The sequence below is a fragment of the Achroia grisella genome, unplaced genomic scaffold (assembly GCF_030625045.1).
Source record: "Achroia grisella isolate CSIRO2021 unplaced genomic scaffold, CSIRO_AGI_Agris_v1 utg512, whole genome shotgun sequence".
Lineage (NCBI taxonomy): Eukaryota > Metazoa > Arthropoda > Insecta > Lepidoptera > Pyralidae > Achroia > Achroia grisella.
The window spans coordinates 2,152,315-2,173,694 of record NW_026712906.1 but is presented as its reverse complement, the minus strand read 5'-3'; the positions used below and the strand labels follow the sequence as shown (position 1 = coordinate 2,173,694).

The following is a 21,380-nucleotide window of genomic DNA, read 5'->3' as shown; positions in this document are numbered from 1 at the left end:
ACTTACTCCTTACAACACTAGCTGTCTTCAAGGGGACGTACTGTCAAAATCGGTTCTGCCGTTTCAGAGATTAGCCAGAACAAACAGACAGATGTTTGTTTCATTTATTTTTTATGTATTACTTTCATATGCATTTAGTGAAAATCTAAAGTAAATTAAGTGAAAATCTTTGAAATTACAAACAGAAACTTAAATTTTATTTATCATCTAATCTAATGTCATCTGACAATCCAGTAACAATATGTTGAATATTATAATCACAATTTCAGTTATAATCATACCAAATAAAGTTGTGTTTGTATTCATCAATTTTCTACATACAGAAGTATGATTCACTCTATCGCCTTATTGAGATGTTATTGACTATGGATATTGCAACAGTGATGAGGTCATTCAGTATGCATATGTACATGTTTACCTAAAATCTTTCCTTGATGATACATACGATGTATATTAGATTTAGTTGACTGTACCTATAATTTTTTTTTTCTATCTTAATTGTAACGAAAGGCATCTATTTTGAGAAATGCAATATTTAGTACCATGCCCGCCGCGGCGCCGTTTCATTTATAGCCTGTTTTATTCTGATGTATATAAGCTATATTGTTGTAAATTTTCATAAAAATCGATACAGTGGGTTTTGCGTGAAAGATTAACAAACATCCATCCATACTCACAAACTTTTGTGTTTATAATATTAATACCGTTATACAGTTGGCCCCACTGAGAATCAGCGCTGTGGTATAACTTTGTTATACTACAGTATACCTAAATGCTGAGTAAGAGTCACATTCAGTGTTACCAGTATGTTTTAGCTTTTAAGTTATATAGTAAACATTATTGTAAATACGAATACTGATGTAATGCTGAATAAATGTCTTTATTATTAATAAAATTGCTTTTTGGCAGACGGGCCGAACCGGAGAATATAGTATGTTGTAATTGTCGCCTATGTCATCTCACTGGTAGAAAACTTCTAAGATCCTAGTGAAATTGGCTACCTTCCACATTCCTTCCACCATAAATAGCATCACAGACTTCACAATATTCATTGTAACGCCCATGGAATTTTCCATGCATTGACTATCCTGATAACTTTGTAATATGCGTTTATATTCTGGCGTCGGAATCAATAACTCAGGACAATTCACACACGTCATCTAGTCCCAAATTAAATATAGCTCTTGAAGGCTCGCTTTAATGAAAGAACTGACACTTAACAATTTACTCCGTTTTGTTATGATTACGTTTCATAGCAACGGTATAAAAATGTATTGGATTAAAATCGCTATTGAAATTAGATTCCAGAGTAGACCTGCTGGTGTGAAGACAAAGTGCTTTACTGTTACCATTTACTAGAGCTATTTGTAGAGAGTGGATTTGCTTAAGAGATTTCAATGCAGTATTAATAATATTCGGATTTCAGTACAAAGTGTATAACTAAGTTTATTATTTGTCTATTCATTATCAGGTCATATTATAAATTGTGAAATATAAAGTGATTTCATTTACGATTTGTCGTTGCTGTTATGGTCACAAAATTATAATGAATATTAAATTAAAAGTCTCTATTTTAATTTAAAAGATTTTAAGCAAATCCACTCCATACTGAACTGTGCTTATGCTTCGTATGGTGAAATATAAGTTACTCGTATATAATTATTTTAGAATATAAATTTTATTAGTTTTAGACAAATTAGAAATTGTAAGTTAAGTCAGAAACAATAAAAATTTACAAAACGCAATAAATTTATTTCTTTCCTCCACCTTTCTTCTCTGCTGCGGCAGCAGCTGTTTGCATTTTCTTTTGCAATTTTCTCAACTGTAAATTAAATTATTTTACTTGTAATACAATAGACTACATATTTCAAAGCTGACGATTTGGCAGTGAATTGTTTAGTACGGAAACGACAGAACTTCTACAGGCGTACATTTTCCATCAGGTGGAACGACAGTAAATTTGCCATTTCAGTTACAAAATATTCTCAAAAAAAAATTATTTTAACCAAAACATAAATCAAACGTTTTTATCAGAATTTGATAGCTCTTTTTAGATCTGTTACAAACGGTTTATTATATAACGTTAAGTATTAAAAGAATATTCTAAGCCATTCAAAAAATAGTATAGTGTTTATCTCAATTATTTATACGCACTCAAAGGTAGTTTCAAATAAAAAAATATAAATCATAAATTACAAAGTAAAAAAATCTTATTACGCCTTCTTCTTTCCTTTCTTGCCCTTTCCTTTTTGCTGCATGTAAAAAAATATATAATTGACAATTTAATTAATATAACAAAATGTTTTCCTTATTCATCCCAATCCCATCTATGATTAATGATGTTCCATGGTGTGACGTTCAGTATACAATGTTCGACGTCCTGACAGACGGACATATAAAGTCTTAAAGTCTAGATTACAAAATATCTACATAATGCAGAAATTCTCGATAATTATAGAATAATGAAATTCATGATCAAGATTTATTAAATTATATAGACACCCATGATTCCATAATTATTATATTTTATTCTTAGCTAGACCAAGATGTAAATAGATATCACTTTATACTCTATAATAAAAGATATAACATAAAAATCAAACTGTAGTTACCCGTTTCTTCTCTGCACGATTGGCCAACACCTCTCTCCACGCGTTCTGTATAACTCTCGCAGCATGTTCCATCAAGAACTTCGTCATTTTCTCCGTCATCTCCCGATGATATTCTTCTTCGCGTTCCGCCATCAGTGGAATATAGTCTTTGTCTTGCTCCGCTAGTTTTGCCTACAGAATTGAAGTGATTGCTTAAAATAATAGTATCTAAAACGTCAATTCCATGGCTTGATTAGAGTTTGAACCGGTGCTATACCTCTTGATCACCGACGCCGTCGACGAATTGATATCTACTTATTAATATTTATTGATTATTATTCTTTGATAGTACCTACTTAAATTCGCAAAACCAGAGAAGGACATATTTTTGTGAGGTAGGTGGCATAGACACAAAAGAGGTAGAAGTTTCTGCTCATGTTGTCGGTATAAAGATACGCTCTTGTTGTTTATATAAAGAACTAAGAACAGTACCTCCAAGTCTTCGCATTTCTTCACTTCATCTTCATATTTCTCCGTGAACTCATCTAGTTCCACTTGCTTATCGCCCATCTCCAAATCATATTTTTGGAGCCACGACAGCAGCTGAGTTTCCACTTTGAACCTTGGCAGAAAGTAAGTAAGAAAACAATTTAAATGTTATTGTACTGTGTCTATTAAAAATATAAAAAAATTGCGGAAGAAAATTAAGCTTGAACAATATAATAACATATTTATTACAAAAATAAATAGTGTCTGGTTTATTCAAAATCACGGTACTTACATCAAAATTTTAATTCAAAATATTTTGTCTGTCAGTCTGTCTGTCTGTTTGTACTTGCTAATCTCTGATATGACCGATTTCGACTGGAGTTTCACTCGTAAAAGCTACTGTTATAAAGAGTAACTTAGGCTACTTTTACTTTAGGAATTCTATGTATTAATTCCACGCGGTTTTTATTGTTTACAAGCTGTTACCGAGTTAGTAGTCGCGTGTAACAGCTAGTCAACAATACAATTGTATATTTTTTTGTAAAAATAATTTATTACCTTCTTGCTCTTTGATTTTTCTCATCCGTCAGGTGCATTCTTAGCAATGATTCGTATCCCTCTCGAACCTCTAACTCTTCTTCTTTAAGCATTTCATTCTTGACTGCATGAGCTCTACTAGCGAGCACCATTTGACGATCTGAATCCAAGCTGAAGAAAAGTATAATTTTCTAATGAGAAAATTAACCCTTTTTTATATTAGAAATTACGGGGTACGTTGGCATGATACCTTAGTATGGCAATACAGAATTGAAAAGAGAGGTTGTTCGTAGTTCTATATACATTATAGGTAACGATAACCGCTTACGGTCAGCTTATTATATATTTTTATTTTATTTTTAGTCTTAGCGACATACATATAGTTCGATAATTCATTTTAAATAAGAATAAAATCAACTAATTTATTTTTATTTTTATTTACTAACTATTCTAAATTATGTCCAAGAGGTTGTGAATTCAAAACTGGCCGACATAAAAAAGTGTATCAATTTACATTTCTACAACACAACTTATTTCTAACTCTCCAGTGAAAGATTTTAGATTTCAAACGAGCGATGGCAGTAAGTTCGCCACCTGCAATTTTGAGTTCAAAATATACCCACCGTGCGATACGTGGACACGTCAACTGTTGCATTTACCACTATATCGACAGTTGACTCTGACTCTATGATATATGATCTCTCTATATACTCAATGGCTCTGACTACTTTATCTAGGATATCAGTCGTAACGGTATCTTTGTTTTGCTTTATGAATCATTTAATGAAATGGTTTGGTTATTTAGAATTTTCACGTAATTTATTAACTTACATTTTCTTTTTTAGTTTAATAGTAGCGTCGTGGTTGAGCAGCGTCAGTTCGTGCTCTAATTTGGCGATGATATCTGCTTTAAGAGCTAATGTTTCTTCAAACCGGTCGCCTTCCTCCTTCAGTGACGTCGAATATTCTAAAAGATATTTTTTTTAATATTTAAAAAAAATAAAAATTTAGTAGTATCAAGAGCATCTTCATAATAAAATATTTATAATTTTAATAATGAGAGATAATAATAAAAAAATAACTGAACAATTAAAGTAGCGTCATCTACTCCCACGGTAAGCAGAGCTTATGTTATGGGCAATAGACAACTAAAATAAATACTTACATATTATTTGTAAATACCTATATAATATACATAGAAAACACCCCGACCGATTCAAACAAACATACACTCATGAAAATAAATGTTTGCACCGTGCGAGGAATCGAAACAACGACTATCAGAAGTAAAGCTACCCACTAGACCGCTGCCGCCGAGATCGTAAAAGTGGAATGGATTCAATAATAATACTGGAATAAGTTTTTTAAAAGAAATTTTATGTAGTCGTAGATATGCACTCAGGTAATTCTGCCGCCAGCAGCATAATTACAGGGTAAATATTACTTTCATTCTCAAGAATGGCAAAGATGGTGGTTAGAAGTACCGCGGTGGTTGTAATATATTTTGTGATCACTCAGGTCAACCGTGTACTTATTTACTACTAGCTGTACCCGCGACTTCGTCCGTGTGGAAATTAACTTTATATTTCTAAAATAAAAGTAGTCCTTATTACATCAGCTACCTGCCAATAGAGGTACCGTCAAAATCGGTCCAGCTATTTCAGAGATTAGCCGGAACAAATAGACAGACAAACAAAAATTGTAAAAAATGTTATTTTGGTGTATGTACCGTATTTATATTCATAATATTTCATATGCATGTAGTAAAAATGGTTATTTCAATATTACAAATAGATACTCCAATTTTATTTAAATATATTCAAAATTATTAAAAAAACTTAAAATTTAAGTTATAAATGTAGAAAAGTACCATCATATATTACTACCTTTAATTTTCCCGAGTAATTTTTCATTGGAAGCTTCCAGTTTCCTGGTGGAAATTTTGTCAGCCAACTCTTCCGCTGCAGTTCTATTCATTTGTGTCACCATCAAGTCGCGGAAGTGTTCAAAAGTCAGTAAGTATTCCAACGAGTTATTACTCTTGATCTGAAAATTGATATCGAGATTAAAAAAAAATCGTTGATCCTGTGCGAGTTGTTCGGAGTAAAAATAGAATAGGTACCTCCCGTGTTGTTTCATAGTCTGCCTTCATCTGTACAGATAAAGAAGTTAAGTTAAGATAAGAAGACTGCAAACAAACATAATATCAGCACTTTTCAATAAAATGTAAGAGCAACACGCTAGTTTCTTACTCGTTCATGTGTTGTTAAGTCTGCTTTCCGAATGAGTGGTAGAATCAGAAAAATTTGACTATTCACAATATATATAAACTTAATATGCTTATATTAAGTTTATTTGAATGAAGATTATTTTTATTTCATATATTATTTTCGATTTTACCCTTCATTCGGAAAGCAACTTCATCACAAGAAGAACGAGCAAGAAAATTACGTATTTAAGATTTTGCGTGAATACAAGCTGCCAAATGGTAAATATAATTATATACACTATTATACAAATTACTTGATTTAACCGATATTTATGTCACAGATAAGATATATAATGTTTGTATATATATACCTCCTGTATCATTTCCTCTACTTTAAGCTTCAGCGCTGGATAACTATTCATGATATACAATAGATGTCCTAATTCCGGGTTCAAGCGATTTTTTAATGAAACATCACCCTGAAAACATTGAAATTCTTTAATATATTTTCTAATATATGTTTTTATATATAACGATAGATAAAATATATACGGGGCGGAAATACTTGATGTAATGAGGTCATTAAATCACTTTTAGTATGTTTCGTAATAAATTCGTAATTATTTTTTTATAAACGTGGATTATCATTTAGTGATCTATCAGTGTGTTCGTCATTATAGTTACAAACAAAATTGTCGTGAATTCAACTATTATTTTTTTATCCTTATCTTAAACACAACAAGCTCACTATTCCTGTCTCCTCTTTGAACAATTACAAAAAGTATAAAAAAAATTACAAAAGTCAAAATATGTATATTTTCATATTTCTACCCATTTCTATAAGTACTTAGGTAGATACCTAAATAAATTTCATATTAGCAAATTAGAATTTACGCCTTAATACTACGAAAATATTTAGAGGAAGAAATCTTTATCTATAACATATTATGACTTGATATGTTTACACTAATAAAATGTTAAAGTATACTCACCGCTTTCATATCTTCCATTGCAGCCATGTTCAGTAAACTCGTAGAGAACAAGGGATTGTCGTATTGTTCAAAGATGAAGACCAGATCATCCATATGCTGTCTGGACAGCACAGAGCTGAGGGTCCGGTACTCTTGGACGAGGTTTGGTAGACAGAGTGCCAATTTGGTTTTATATATAGCCTCGTCCAATATTTTGGTGATACGCTCAGCTTGGATATGACATTCCAGGTCAATGGGGGATGAAACTATTAAAAGAAATAAACGATATTTTTTTCGGACTACTCTAATTTTTGCAGCTGGCCTTTACAGCTTTACCGGACGATAGGGGGCGAGTGCAGATGGAATCTCAAACTTGCGGAAGAACTTATGGAACGGTTGAAGGCCAACTCCTATGTAACTGATACGACTTTAGTCAGAGGGCACCGCTAGAGTTTCGAACTTCCGCTCAAGTCGTCGTAATTTCGATCCCCGTTTGAATTGGACAGGGGATCGATCAGAAGGGGCTCTGTATATAACTATCTATATTTTAAGTCTTTACGTAGTACCTATACAACAAAGCTCCCGCTGTATATATGCTTAGATCTTTTAAAGTTAGCGAAGATTTCTAACGCAGTTTACAGCAACAGATAGCGTAATTCAAGAGGAAAGTTTCTAGGTTTTATACATGTGTACCCGTGTGAAGTCAGGGTGGGTAGCTACTATTAAATATAGCATATATACTTTTCTGTAACTGAAGAGTATCGTGGATTAGTGGTTACTATCCAAACTTAGATATATAGATCGGGAGTTGAAATCTGGGTGACTCTAACAAAAATAATACTTACACACACAGCAAACTGCTTAGCGATTGAAATAGGAGAGATAACACAAATACCTACAGAAGCAACTCTAAATTTAAATCTTATTGAATCTCAGAAAAGTATAATTTAGATAAGTAAAATATCAGTTTTATTAATTACCATTGTCTTTCGTTAGATCTATATCCCTTTCCTTTTCAGTGGCGCTTGTTCCTGATTTGCTGCTTCCAGTTTTCGAGCACTCTGAGAACGTCGAAGGCGACTGTAGAGTACCAGAAGATAGAGCATCCATCTTTTAATGAGTTCCATAAACAACTTAACACATAACATCCAAAATTAAAGCTTTTGTGTAAACTATATATCAACCAAAAACAGAAAAAGTAACTAATCAGAACCACTGAATATTGTTGTTATATGAATTAGCACTGTCTTGTGTCAACGAAACCTATATTTTATCTATTGAATCACTTTTATTGTTAAGAATAAAACGCTATTCTAAAAAAAGGGCTAGGACATTTTCATAAAAACTTGTTTTGTTGTCAGAATCGATCACTATAGCGTATTAATCCGAGGAAATTTGCAGACATTAAGCGGCTTGAAATAAGCGCATATTTGTTACTAATTATTTCCTCTGTCATTATTGCTATTTATGGTATAAAACAAATCAGAAGAGCTTCATCTATTTTACAAGCTAGCTTCAAGCTGCTTAACTGTAAAAGGACCTAGTAATAAAGTCTACCTTGACAACTCTGTAATAACTATGACAACTGTAAATAGAAATGTATTTATAGTTACCATGGCAATAAATAGAGATTGCTTATCAGTAAAGTACTGGCTGAAACATAATTTGCCTTTTTTACTTTGCCTGTTGCTTTTTTGCGAGTCCATGCAAAGACAATAAAAAAAAAACCATCTCTAGAAATAATGAATTTTTGTTCTCATAAAAATCTGAAACATTTTTACGCCTTAGTGTATGAATCGAAATTTTGTATATTTGATTTCTGACTAGCTAAGTATCTATACGTTTTACAAGAGATTTAAAAAAGTAGATGCAACTCAAATTAAAAAAAAGATTTTTTTATGTATTTATTATACAATATTCTTATTAAACATTTTACTATTTGGAGTCGATAACGAGCAAGTGACACCCCTGGTGTTTCACGTGTCTATAGGGTACGGTAACTGTTTATCATCAGATCGGATATATGGTTGTTTGCCACCATCGTAGTAATTGAAAAAACCTATGTTAATAGAATAAAAGGTTTTCACATTCGTAATTTACTTGACTGTAGAGTTTTGCACAGTTTTTCACATTGTATCTATTTCGGAATAGGTGTAGGGGACATGTTTTAGGAAATTATATGAGATCACATACTCTTGGTTACTCCATCACCAAATTCCAACGAATAATCGAAAGTATCCAGAATCAAATAATCGAATGTATGCATTTAACGAGTTAAGAATGTAAATTTTTGGTTTGTTTGTTTTACCCTGGCTTTAAAAGACACCAATAAATGTCCTAAAAAGAGACTACTCGAAACATATATTATTATAACATGACAACATTTTTCTGTGTACTGTACAATAATAAATCAATTTACACTATAATTGTCCGCTGCGACACTTGTTGCCGTGGTACCTGTGTGTTCGTTTGTTCAATAGACTTTTTATTAATCATCACTTCAAAGTAAGCTGTATAAAAGGCTGTTTAGATAGATCAAGTATACACAGAAAATAAAGTTTTGGATTATTTCTTTCTAAGGTTGGTATTTCAGAATTTTATAGAAGAAGTTACATATATTATCCTGTTTTAATTAATTATTTATATAGTTAAATATAAGTTTAAATATTTCTGAATAGCGTAGGTATATATTTTATATAGCATATTCATAAATATCAGCATATATTTTTAATTCTTTTGATGTATTATTTATGAACTATCAAAGTTTCGTCCTGGCTTCGTAGTGTAAATAAATATTACCTGAATATAAAAAATAATTATATTTTATACAGCAATAAAAACCACTCAAGATGCCGAAGCCTAAAGTGAACAAATTGGCCAAAATGTCAGACGAGGAGCGAGCCAGGTACCTGCAGCTCCGTGCTGACATGGAGGAGGAGGCTCGCAGAAGAAAACGGGAACTTATAGCCAGATTTATAAAGGTACGGTTGTAGGGTTTGTGCACACGTAGCAGAGGCAGACTGAAAAAGTCGTGAGTACCTCATTCTTGACTATTAAGCTGTCAAGCAGCTTTTTAAGCTTTTTTTTGTAATGAGTGCAGATTAGGCAGTGAAATTACAGGATATTATGCAAAACATCTTAGTAGAGAACTAATATATTTTGCATAATATCCAGCGCAAAGCATGTGTGGTATCATGGGTTTTACATGATAACGTGATGAACTTTTATGTATATAGATGACGTCTACCGCTTAACATCAGGTAGTTCATGAGCTTATTAACCAATTACAGAAATAATATAAATGGATGAATAAAATATATTCGACACTAATATAAAATTTGGTAAACGGTACTTATGTCATACATATGTAACAAATCTGAGCTGAGGTTTGAACGGTACTAGCGGTGGCCTAAAGCTATATTAACAATTCCCAATATTCTCGATAAAATATAAGAAACTCAATAATTATAGTCTTGAATATGATTATTGAATTTCCGATTACATAAAAAGTTTTGTGACTTAACATTATTACGTAAAAAGTTTTATAATAATAATAATCTCAGGACAATTCACACAGCGCCATCTAGACCCGAGTAAAGCTATCTAAAGCTTGTGTTACGGGTAACTAGATAACTGATACAAGTATATAGATAATTTTTTATTTTCGTAAATACATACATATTATACATAGAAAACACCCAGACCGATACAAACAATCATACTCATGAATACAAATGTTTGTGCCGTGCGAACCCGCGACCATCGGACGTAAAGCGGTGTGCTAGGCTAATCGAACCCGTCCAATTCAAACGGGGATCCATCGGACGTGGTGCCCTCAAAAAGCGGTGTGCTTCAGACCTTCCGCTAGATCTGCACCGATAACGTCCGTGAAGCGTTTTATGCCAACAGCATTAGAGTAGTCCGAAAAAAAAAAAAAAAAAGCTAGACCACCGAGGTCGTTTTATACTGATATTAAATGTATATATTTCAGAATAAATTAGATAAAGAAGAAGCATATAGTCGGATGAACACGGCGAAATTAAATCAGCAATGGCGGTATGTGTTACGAAATATTAAATGCAAGCAAATGTCATTAGAAATACAGGTAAGTATTTTTCTTCGAGTGATTATGGATTGGTGATCCCGATGCCTTTCATATATAACGTTATATCTATACGCAATGCTGATATATGCTGGAGACGATTGTGATCCGATAGATCATTTTAAGATAAATTTAAACTAATGTATAAAACTTTCTTGTCATAGTGTTTGTTATTGAACTCCTCCCAAATGGCTTGACTAATTTTTATGAAAGGTTTGAGAATAGGAATCTTTTCAACCCTATTCGATAATTGAAGCCCTATCAAAAAGTTTTCTTCGCTAGAAATATTTTGGGTATTATTCTTATATCATTTAAAATTTTTAACTGTTTAAATGTAAGCAATGTACGGTATAGGGTAGACCACACTGTGCCCCAGAAACCTATCATGAAGTGTTAACAATGGGATGAATCACCAGACTTAATCATCATATTGTATCTGAATATTGTTTTTTTTTAAATAATCTATAAATTAATATTAATTACACATAGGGTATGGTTACCAGTTTCAACTTCATGATAGATCGTAAAGACCGTTTGATAAAATCACTGATGGCAGCCATAGAGGACTCGGATGAACAGCATCGCCGAGCCTTCCAAGCTCATACAGAGACACTCAGCTATTTCCTAGGTAAGCCCATACCGTACCTACAGTACAATTAAGTACCTACGAATTTTATTACGTACATGTACTGCATTTGTATCTACAAACCCTTGTGGTTAGCCATCATGGATAGCACAACATTTGTATTGCCATTTCGTATAGTGACTTATGTACTGTTAGACTATTAATTATCTGCAATCTGTGGTCAGGACATCAAGGACAATCAAAGGTCACAGAAGACTATATAATTACATTATTAGTAGAGGCAGTCAATGTTATTTTTGTAGGTACTGGAAATGTTGTATTACGAATATTTATATTAATTATTCGTAATACAACATTTATTATTATATATATATATATATATATATAATATGTTACTGTCACTGCCAGTAACTACGTTTATTAATATCATATTTTTTTATTAATTTTAGTAGTTTGTATTCGCACAAAAAATATTCAAATTTTGGGATTAAGAATTAAAAAAAAATATTTAATTCTCTTTTTTCTCTGTTTTTACATTGTGAATCGATAGAGTAAAAATATCTTACAAAATTATTTAAAATTTAGTTAAAACTATCTTCAATTAAAATTATTCATTGATGATAGGCAAATAAACACCATATTCATTAAAAAAATAATCAACAATAACGTATTTTTATTAAATAATAATTTTTAGCAATATATTTATTGCTATATTTATGACCTTGTTTATAACATGAAAATCGTTGTTACAGGCGTCGGCTCACAGCGTCTCGACAAACTGCAAACGGAATATGATTTCCAAAAGAACACACTTCTAGAAAATTGGGACAAAGAAGAACTAGACATAACCGATGGTCAAGATAGATCTGAATTAAAGCTTAAATTAATCATTTACATACAAAATCGAGAATTTCAGGCGTATAAGAATGAAAAGGAGTTGCAAAGTGCTACCGCGAAAAACGACTCAAGATTAGAGGTAAATAGGTATCCTTAACTGACAAAAACAGCTATGATAATTGTCTCCTTCGATCAATCCCCTGTTTAATTCAAATGGGGACCGAAATTGGGACAGCCTGAGTCGACGTTCAAACTCTAGCTGTGTCCTCAGACCAAATCGTCGTATCCGTTAGGCGGGTGGTTGCCTTAAGACGCTCCATAAGTTTTTCCGAGGGTTTAGATTGCTATCTACACTCAACCCTATCCCCCCTGTCCGGTAAATCTGTGAAAGCCAGCTGCGGCCAACAGCATTACAGTAGTCCGAAAAAACCTACCTATGTTCCTTACTTGTTATGTTGTAGGTACCCAACAAATCAGTAATATTAAAATGGCTACCCTTTCAATTACAAAGATTCTCTAACTCTAATTAAAGACCAAGTTCTTTAAAACATACTTTTATTATAAATATTTAAAACTGAATATCATCTTTCCAGTCATCACAGTTTGCTCGACCTTTTTCCGATAAGCACATTAGAAGATTTTTCGAGAAGTCACATTTTTCTTCAGAGTTCTCTGTAAACAATTTTCACATTATTGTAAGAATCCTTTTTTAAAATACAATATAACCCATGTTTATCGCTGACAATATAATTTTAGCTTTTTATACATACATATTTTTATTTAATAATTCTTTACAAAAAAAGACGCCCCATCTTAAGAAAAATGGCAACCGTTGCTTATAAACATGAACAATACCAATGACATCATAGTCATCATTTGTTAGAGATAGTACCACTGCTTCTTTGCCTTATATGTATGACTCCTTAGACCTTCGAGCTTCTGTATTTGATATTTTTGAAGTATGGTTATCATAATATTATTCAGATTTTTTATAATATTGAGTATCCTACTCTCTGAATATATGTACATTACCATTCTCTAAAATTTGGAAACATTCATCAATGGATTCTTGAAGAAAATCTCGGAGGTCTTCGTTTTTGATGTCTTTAGTTAATACTTGTGTCACCAAATATTTGTCAGGCATACCATCGTCGCCTGTCTGAAACAATTCGTACATAACATTAAGAGTGACTCTAAAAAAACTTTTTAGTTATATGTTTAATTTAAAATTATTTTATCGCTACAAACTACCTACCTTGATTATTATTCTTATATTTACTGAAGATGTTTATAGATATTTTATATCGTAGATAGTTTGAATGTTTTGGGTAATTGTTCGGTATTTCAGAACCGATTTTGAAAATTATTTTAGTGACAGATAGCCCATTTATAGAGGAAGGCTATAAGTTATACAACATCACGCTGCGACTAATAGAAGCAGAGCTGTAGATGGAGTTGCGCGGGTCAGCCAGTACCATAACTATATTTGACAGTTAACACACTATCATAATAGGCCACATATGTTTTAGATGTGCATTTGAATAACCAACCATTTCAAGTTGTTCCAAAAAACAATGCAAGGCGCAAGCTTTACTCTCTTCATTTCTACTGGAGTTTCGGTCCTCATTCCTGTGGCGGCTATCGTACTCCATCGGTCTTTGTGTGTTCGGATTGTATTGACTACGGTGTCCTGAATTCATCTCCTTATTTCTATCACGTCTGAACCGTCTCGAAGATTGCGTGGATGAGTAATAATTATGGTGCCGAGACATATCCTAAAGATTATTATAAGAAATAATAAAATATTTTAATTTTAATTATTTATCATAAACAAACTCATAAGGATGAACTAAGTTATATTTTTTTATTACAAAATTCCACACATATTATGAAAATATATGTGTGGAATACTAAATAAGTAAATTAAAAATAAAGCTCCCTACATATTAAATAGATATTAAAATGAAATTAAAGTAGAATGAATCTTTAATCAAATTAACTTAATTTTAAGTATTTTGTAAAGTATTTTTTGATTCGGAATATAAGATTAAATCAATAGAAATAAACAAGCAATTATTAAAAAGCATCAATATTTTACTTACACCCAAATACTCATCACTATTTGGAAAATCGTCTCTCCCTGTTACATGATATCTACCAATTCCATCATCATCTCGTCCTATCATATCACGATTCCTACCTCCCATCTCATCACTTCTGTCACCCATCATATCTCTTCTATACGTCCTATCGTTTCTACTACTTATCCTATCATCTCTAGCATCCTTTCTATCATTTCTCCTACCACCGAACTTATCATTTCTTATTCTATCACGATCACCTCGCCCTCTATCATCTCTATCCCATTGATCCCTATTGTTATAGCCACGAGGATCAGTCCAGTCTTGATCATTGTGGTATCTTCGTGAACTACTTGAATTTCTGTTTTCTTGTTCCTTTAAGCAGGTTAGGTATATTGTTTTTAATTCACTTTCATTTGGACCGCCATCAGAGCGACAGTTCAAGGCCTGCAGAAAAAATATAGGCGGTCAAAACTTTGTTGATTTTTATTCCTGTACCTGGGCGAAGATTTTTAGTATGACAATAATTCTTAAGGGTTGTTAACGCGCACGTGACATCTTTAGTGTTTCAGGCATCCATAGGCTACAGTAACGTTTTACCATTACATGGACCGTATGCTTGTTTGCCACTATCGTAGTCGTAGTATCTGCTTATAATTTAAATAATATCGTATCTTAATATCTTTAAAATAAAATATCTATGTACGTAAGAGTTATTTTATGAGTATATAGTAAAATAATGATTACACTCACGTGGCTATTCCAAAAATACAAGGTTACTAGAAAAAAACTTCTTTTAACAGTCATATTCACTATGGTTGTGATCACTATACTGATGACTATGATTGTATAACGAGCCATATATAATGCAATCCACGCTTCACTACTCAAACACACAAAAGAAACAGAAGTGATATGATCAAATTATCAATTAGGTAAATTGTGATCAATTATTGTATCACGTAGGTTTACAGGTATCATAAAATAATTCCTTGAATTGCTACGATTATTTGTTGAACTAATTCCCAGATTCAATCATTTTTCATTTTGACCAGTACCTAGTAGGTCGTCATGGTAACCTATGTCGTATTTATTTGTTATGCGAATATTCCTTTTCAATTAATATGCTTACCTACTGGAACCTTTACTTTTTATATTTTTAATAAATATAGTTTTGTAATTATAAAGAACTTTAATTTAAAAAAAATTGTATCTTCAAATTAAAAAACCGACTATAAGTTTGACATCAACAAATTTCATGTGTAAAAGTCCTGACACACAGATAAAAAAATATCTTATACCGAAACGTGGGTATTTCAAATGTTGCATATACACAATATGGACAGTGGATAATGCCTCGTAACTACCCCAAAATTACAATTATGGTGGCATATCTTAACATATGTAGTAGATATAAAATGAAATGGCAAGGGATTTTAATGCAATTTTTATTAATAGATAGGCGTGATTGAAAAGGAAAGTTTATATGAGTAATATATATAGGTAACACCCGTGGAAGCCAAGGCAGTTATTTATAAATTAATTGAATGGTAATATTCTAAATCATATTTACAATTTATGGTGATATTACCAAAATAAGAATTACCAATACAGATAATTAGAATCAGTACCTATATACAGCTCATGTGGATTTCGAGGTCCAAAGTCACGTGTTTAATGGACAAAGCGAATCCGTCACACGTCTCTAGCTGTCCAGCGACATGATATCAACGGAATCACGCACCACGCTCTTGACATCCAATAATTGCAGGAAAATCTGATGAAACCAATTGTAAATCAGAGTATATTGCTCCTGATAGCGTTGTTAACGCGATATGACCTGTCAAGTTCCTCAAATTGGGATACGCTCGAAATAATGCATGCATGATTAATGTTTCACTGATATTTTTATTTTTCTCCATGAATTGGATTAGGAGGGAAGTTACCTCCAAACTTTTAACATTAACAGAATAACTATAGTGCTGTACAAGTCAATAACGTAGAATAGTAGATAAACCAAAATATATTTCTGATCCATATTCCATATCCATAATACAACAATATAGATAGTACAGATACAATGATACATTAACATGAAGGCAGACAAGATGTCAATACACTCTCTTTTCAAATATTCAAAAAACAATTGCAGTCGACCACTATTGGAGTACCTAATTATTAATGATCCATGCGTTAAAGATCCGTCGCCCTCACTTCATACAGTGCAGAAACAATCACATTCTCGACTAATTTTGGTTTTTTGTCTTGTGCTAAGTATAAGATTAGTACCTACTCAATTAAACCTAAATTCTAAACCTAAATACGGACGTAATAAGTCCTAATCGGCCCTGCTGATATGGGGTATCTACTGGGGAGGTTTGCGAGACACTAAGTACTATCGTGTCCTTTTGTGTCTATACATATATATGTAGGTTGCTACTGACACAATAGAAAACTGATCAGTACGTCAATACTACCAAAGGAAGACTATCTGTTACTACTCCAAAAAGTTAAAAAATTGTAGGTACATGCGTGCGTTTAACATAAATAATGATTCTTTCTTAGGTAAAAACATATTCTTAAATTATTTCTTTTAATAAACGTCTACTAATTACGTTAATACGGCAGCATATTTTAAATGGTTAAAATAAATAACTCACCAATCACAGGAGTCACAAGCTTAAAGCTAAAACGTAAGAGTCAAAAATTGTATAGGTATAAAAACATGAGTCAATAATAAGAAAACACTATAAAAAGAATTCAGAGACGTCAACAAAAGTAATAACCGACCTCTTTGTTTCCATTGTACTTTTTTTTGTACTTTTGTACAGCATGCTGAAGATATGCATATCCTCTGTCGACCAAAACGACTGGAGATAGAAACGTATTGGTCCAAACTACGGGATGTTTACAACACTTATTTGGAACACCATAATCCTATTATGGGACACTATCAAACTCTGCGGGAGAAAGACGACTTCTATAAAAGGGATATTGCAAGAAACGATCTGAAGATTCAGCAATCAACTGTAAGTTTATAATAATAATATACTCTTGCCGTAGCCTATGGATGCCAGGACGCATGAGCCCGAGACACCAGGGTGTACATAATAATAATAATAATAATAATATATTTATTGACACCAATTTAAGTAGTTACAGTTATTCTCCTTATAAACTATTACATTTTTGTTAAATACAATCATATAATTTACCAGTGCATCTAAGTTATCATAATAATAATATAAAAATTAAAATGTTGCAATTGCGTGGGTAGATTTACATTTCAACCTGCCAAAATATGAATGAATTGCCTCAATCCATTCGGAAACAGGTTTACAAGCCAGGACCACAATAACCATGAACATAAACAATATAATAACGTTAGTTAACAAACTAAAATAATATAGTTTTAATTTTATCTCTTTATATCTTAATGTACGCTTAATCTTAAATTTGTTTATAATAACAGTATATCGTAGATGTATATAAATATATATATTGCTTGTTTAAGGTGTATATTTTTAATGTTACATTTTCATACTATTTAATAAAGAGATGTATATATAATGGTGTGTATAGTGTTTACGTGTGTGTGTATGTGTATGAGTGTGTGTGATGTTTGTGTATGTGTGCGGTTGTATGTGTATGTACTCATGTTATTGTACGTACGTGCACGTTGCCGACCCTAAAGAATGGTGAATACATCGTTCAATGTATTACAAAACAAAATGTGTATCTATATTAATAATTAAATATTAAATACGTATCTTTTTAGGAAATCCTTCTGAACTTGCAAAAGGAATGGGTTCGAACTACAAATACAATGGCACAAAAACTAAAGAAAATGATGAGCCATAAAGAAGAGTTGTCCAGGCGGTATTGGCAAATGAAGAGGGACAGTAAGATTGATAAATGTAAAGGAAATGAACAATTATCTATTATGGTTAATGCCAGTCAAGATGCTATTAAGGTATTAATTATTCCTGACCACATTACATCGCATTTAAAGATTTAAATCTCAAAATCCAACTTTTATAACACAGAAACATATTTTATCTCTACTTTGGATTCTATCGTATGAGATGACCTTAGTGGTAGAGGTTTAACTCATTACCTTATTATCAGTTTGCAAATTTTGAAACAATGTCGATATTCATTTATGGCAGTTTATAGACGTTATTCCAAGTATTCACAAAAAAATGTATTCATCAGTTGTCTAAATATGAATAGGTACACATATGATAATAATTTAGACTGTTTTCTAAATTATTATCATATGTGTACCTATTAATTACTTAAATCATTATTTGATTTAAACGCTCGCTATGTCGGTAAATCAATATTTTAATCAAAAATTCTTATATGACTACTCTGATCAGCTGTCTACGCATTAAGACATCCAGCATAAAGGTAGGAACCGATTCTTAACTTCTGGATACAGTAAAATATACTTTCAGCAATTGGAACAAATTAAATCTAAACTTATCAAGATTCAACAAATGGCTGAAATTTGTAAAAAATACGAACATAGCGATGATAATGTGTTCATTGCAGAAACAGAAGGTAATGGAGCTCCTGTTGATTTTGAAAATCTTGATAGGGCGATGATTGTAAGTAAGAATTCTTTAAGAATAAATGACTGGATAATTTATTTATATCTATGTAATTTTTCGAGAAGTAAAGTTGAATTAAAATAATAACAATTTATTAAACTTTGTGCCGTAAGAAATGTATTCAATAGAAACATTATGTGACTACGATTAAACTATATTAGTTAAAAAAAACTGTCCAAATATTAGTTAAAAATTAACTATGAATGAATACTCATTTATATATTTTTATACAGTAACTTTACTTCTGTTACTATTTTAATTGTTTTATAGAACGAATGTAAAGAGTACAGCAAACTGGATAAATTTATGCTGAAGATGAACAGAGTAAAAGTGCAGACTATGTGCTTAAAAGCAGAGAAAGTTAAGCTGGCTAAAGAGAATGTGCAGTTGAAATCGTACATCAAGAGATACCTGACGGAACTGGCGCTCAAGGAAGGAAAGGATAGACCACATAGTGTGAAGCTACAATCCGAGATGCAGAAAATTAATCCAACTAGAAAAGCATTGTAAGTATGCACTGTGCCTACCATAAAAAATTGTATAGGTACTTGATTTCAATAGGATTAGAATATCTATTTTTAGGTACCAATAATCATAATGAGATTTTGATTATTAGATAAATTTATACATAGTAATAATTTGCTCAGTCAGTATATTGCCTTCAAGTTTCATTTTAAAACTGTTTAATTTTCTATGATGTGTCAAACTTTTTAATTATATACAAAACAATGATTTAGAAGTTAAACCCATAAGTAATAATTTTTTGACACATTTATTTAAACCTTGTGCATTTCAGAAACCGACCTGTGACATGCATAGAAGGTGCTCTCTCCAATGCTGTTATGCATGACAAACGGATGAAGACATTTGAAAAGAGAAGAAAAGAAATAGGTGGCATACGAGCCTACCCTCGAGTACAGTGCTGGATGGGTGCATAATCATATAATTTCACATATATAACTAGACAACCTATATCTATGCTGTTATAAATTAAATTTAAAGGTATAAAACTTGTCAATGGTTTGAAGAATGACAATGTTTAGTATTTTTATACTTACTGATAAGAATATAATTGGTGTAAGAAAGAGAATCAAGAAATGAATATAAGTGTATTGCTATTCTAAATATTACAATTTCTGTATCTTAAAGATTTTTTAGTTTATTGCTGTAATTATATCAGGTTGTAATAAAAATAGTTTAGTTAATTAAAATAAACTTTTAATTCCTTAATTAATAATATACATGTAAATAACAGTAATCATTGCATGGGCTCAATGCCTGACATCAGGTTAGAGTTATCTTCGCCAAGGTTCCAGGGATCATCTAAGGCGACCAGCAATCTCGCGAGGCTTTTGTGGCCTTCTGTATCGATGTTATTGCATATTTCTTGAGGTAGATGCACATATTCATCACAAAGAATACTCTTTCCCTGAGAAACACCACTGATCTCATACCATCCTTCAAGGGGTTCGTCTAAAGGTCTCCTCAACTTTACTAGCACTTCTTGATCATCCACAGTTTTAACGTAAAACCCTTCACTAGCAGTAACTTTGACGACTTTTCCCCACAAAGACACTTTCGCGCCACTCTTTTGTACCAGGTTACCGCCTGTTACGTATGGGATAAATTCATCATTATCCGGAAACTGACTGTCTTCGAAATCATCGTGATCACCCATATTGAACAGTATTAGTCAGAATTTAAATGAGAACAAATAAAATAAGCTTTCATGTAAGTTCAAATGCAGTAAATAAAATAAAACATACACAGCACAGATAATTAGAATTGACAGATACAAAGGTCAGAAATTGACAGCACCACAGAGCTGTGCTTTACTATTTATAATGAAAAGAGAATAGCTGTCAGTCTTAATCTATCAATATACGAACGTCATTTGGGTTTTTTTTATTGGTATCATTGAAGATAATGTAGGCAAAGAGCTGAAAATCATACAGGCAAAATAATTTTGAAGTCTCCATGATTTAATTTACTATAAGTGGATAGAAATAAAAACAGTTATTGTTAATTAATCCGTCAGTTATTGGTAATGTAAGAAACCAATATTCACTACATATATATATATATATATATATTAAAAAAAACTAAAGTTGACCTACAAGATATAACATACCGTGCCATATATCAATCAAAACAACGTTCACCGACTTAATCTTCGGCATCCCTGATACTAATGACGTGGACAAACACAATTTAACCTTAAAAAGCAGCGTCAACATAACAAAGAGTGATCGCAAGTGTGATTTTCAACTTACATCTAGGACTAGACTAGAACCTATAATTTTGAGGCACTCTTGTTTAAATAAACTCTACAAAGTTATTATTTGTTTATAATACACGTTA

At 31.9% G+C, this 21,380-nt stretch overlaps 4 protein-coding genes across 4 annotated transcripts; 1 reads left to right on the top strand and 3 right to left on the bottom strand.

Annotated features, from left to right (window-relative positions):
- Positions 1-1,699: 1,699 nt before the first annotated feature.
- Positions 1,700-8,343, bottom strand: LOC131846799 (dynein regulatory complex protein 10-like). Its single transcript, XM_059196206.1, has 10 exons — positions 7,778-8,343; positions 6,819-7,063; positions 6,198-6,305; positions 5,740-5,769; positions 5,504-5,663; positions 4,449-4,584; positions 3,639-3,788; positions 3,084-3,213; positions 2,613-2,783; positions 1,700-1,822 (listed from the first exon to the last, which is right to left on the bottom strand). Exons 1-10 carry the CDS (start codon positions 7,905-7,907, stop codon positions 1,751-1,753), a joined length of 1,332 nt encoding a protein of 443 aa, XP_059052189.1. The 5' UTR covers positions 7,908-8,343; the 3' UTR covers positions 1,700-1,750.
- A 1,288-nt stretch (positions 8,344-9,631) lies between these two features.
- On the top strand, positions 9,632-20,076 carry LOC131846708 (dynein regulatory complex subunit 2). The gene is made up of 9 exons (XM_059196081.1): positions 9,632-9,778; positions 10,789-10,902; positions 11,389-11,527; positions 12,238-12,461; positions 17,235-17,432; positions 18,182-18,376; positions 18,864-19,016; positions 19,290-19,525; positions 19,816-20,076. Exons 1-9 carry the CDS (start codon positions 9,647-9,649, stop codon positions 19,955-19,957), a joined length of 1,533 nt encoding a protein of 510 aa, XP_059052064.1. The 5' UTR covers positions 9,632-9,646; the 3' UTR covers positions 19,958-20,076.
- LOC131846709 (uncharacterized protein DDB_G0284459) lies at positions 12,891-15,383 on the bottom strand. The gene is made up of 5 exons (XM_059196084.1): positions 15,157-15,383; positions 14,425-14,850; positions 13,873-14,097; positions 13,355-13,481; positions 12,891-12,994 (listed from the first exon to the last, which is right to left on the bottom strand). The coding sequence occupies exons 1-5, from the start codon at positions 15,262-15,264 to the stop codon at positions 12,891-12,893; spliced, it is 990 nt and encodes a 329-aa protein (XP_059052067.1). The 5' UTR covers positions 15,265-15,383.
- Positions 20,077-20,221: 145 nt separating the features above from the next.
- On the bottom strand, positions 20,222-20,807 carry LOC131846826 (uncharacterized). Its single transcript, XM_059196240.1, has one exon. The coding sequence runs from the start codon at positions 20,695-20,697 to the stop codon at positions 20,278-20,280; it is 420 nt and encodes a 139-aa protein (XP_059052223.1). The 5' UTR covers positions 20,698-20,807; the 3' UTR covers positions 20,222-20,277.
- Positions 20,808-21,380: the final 573 nt, after the last annotated feature.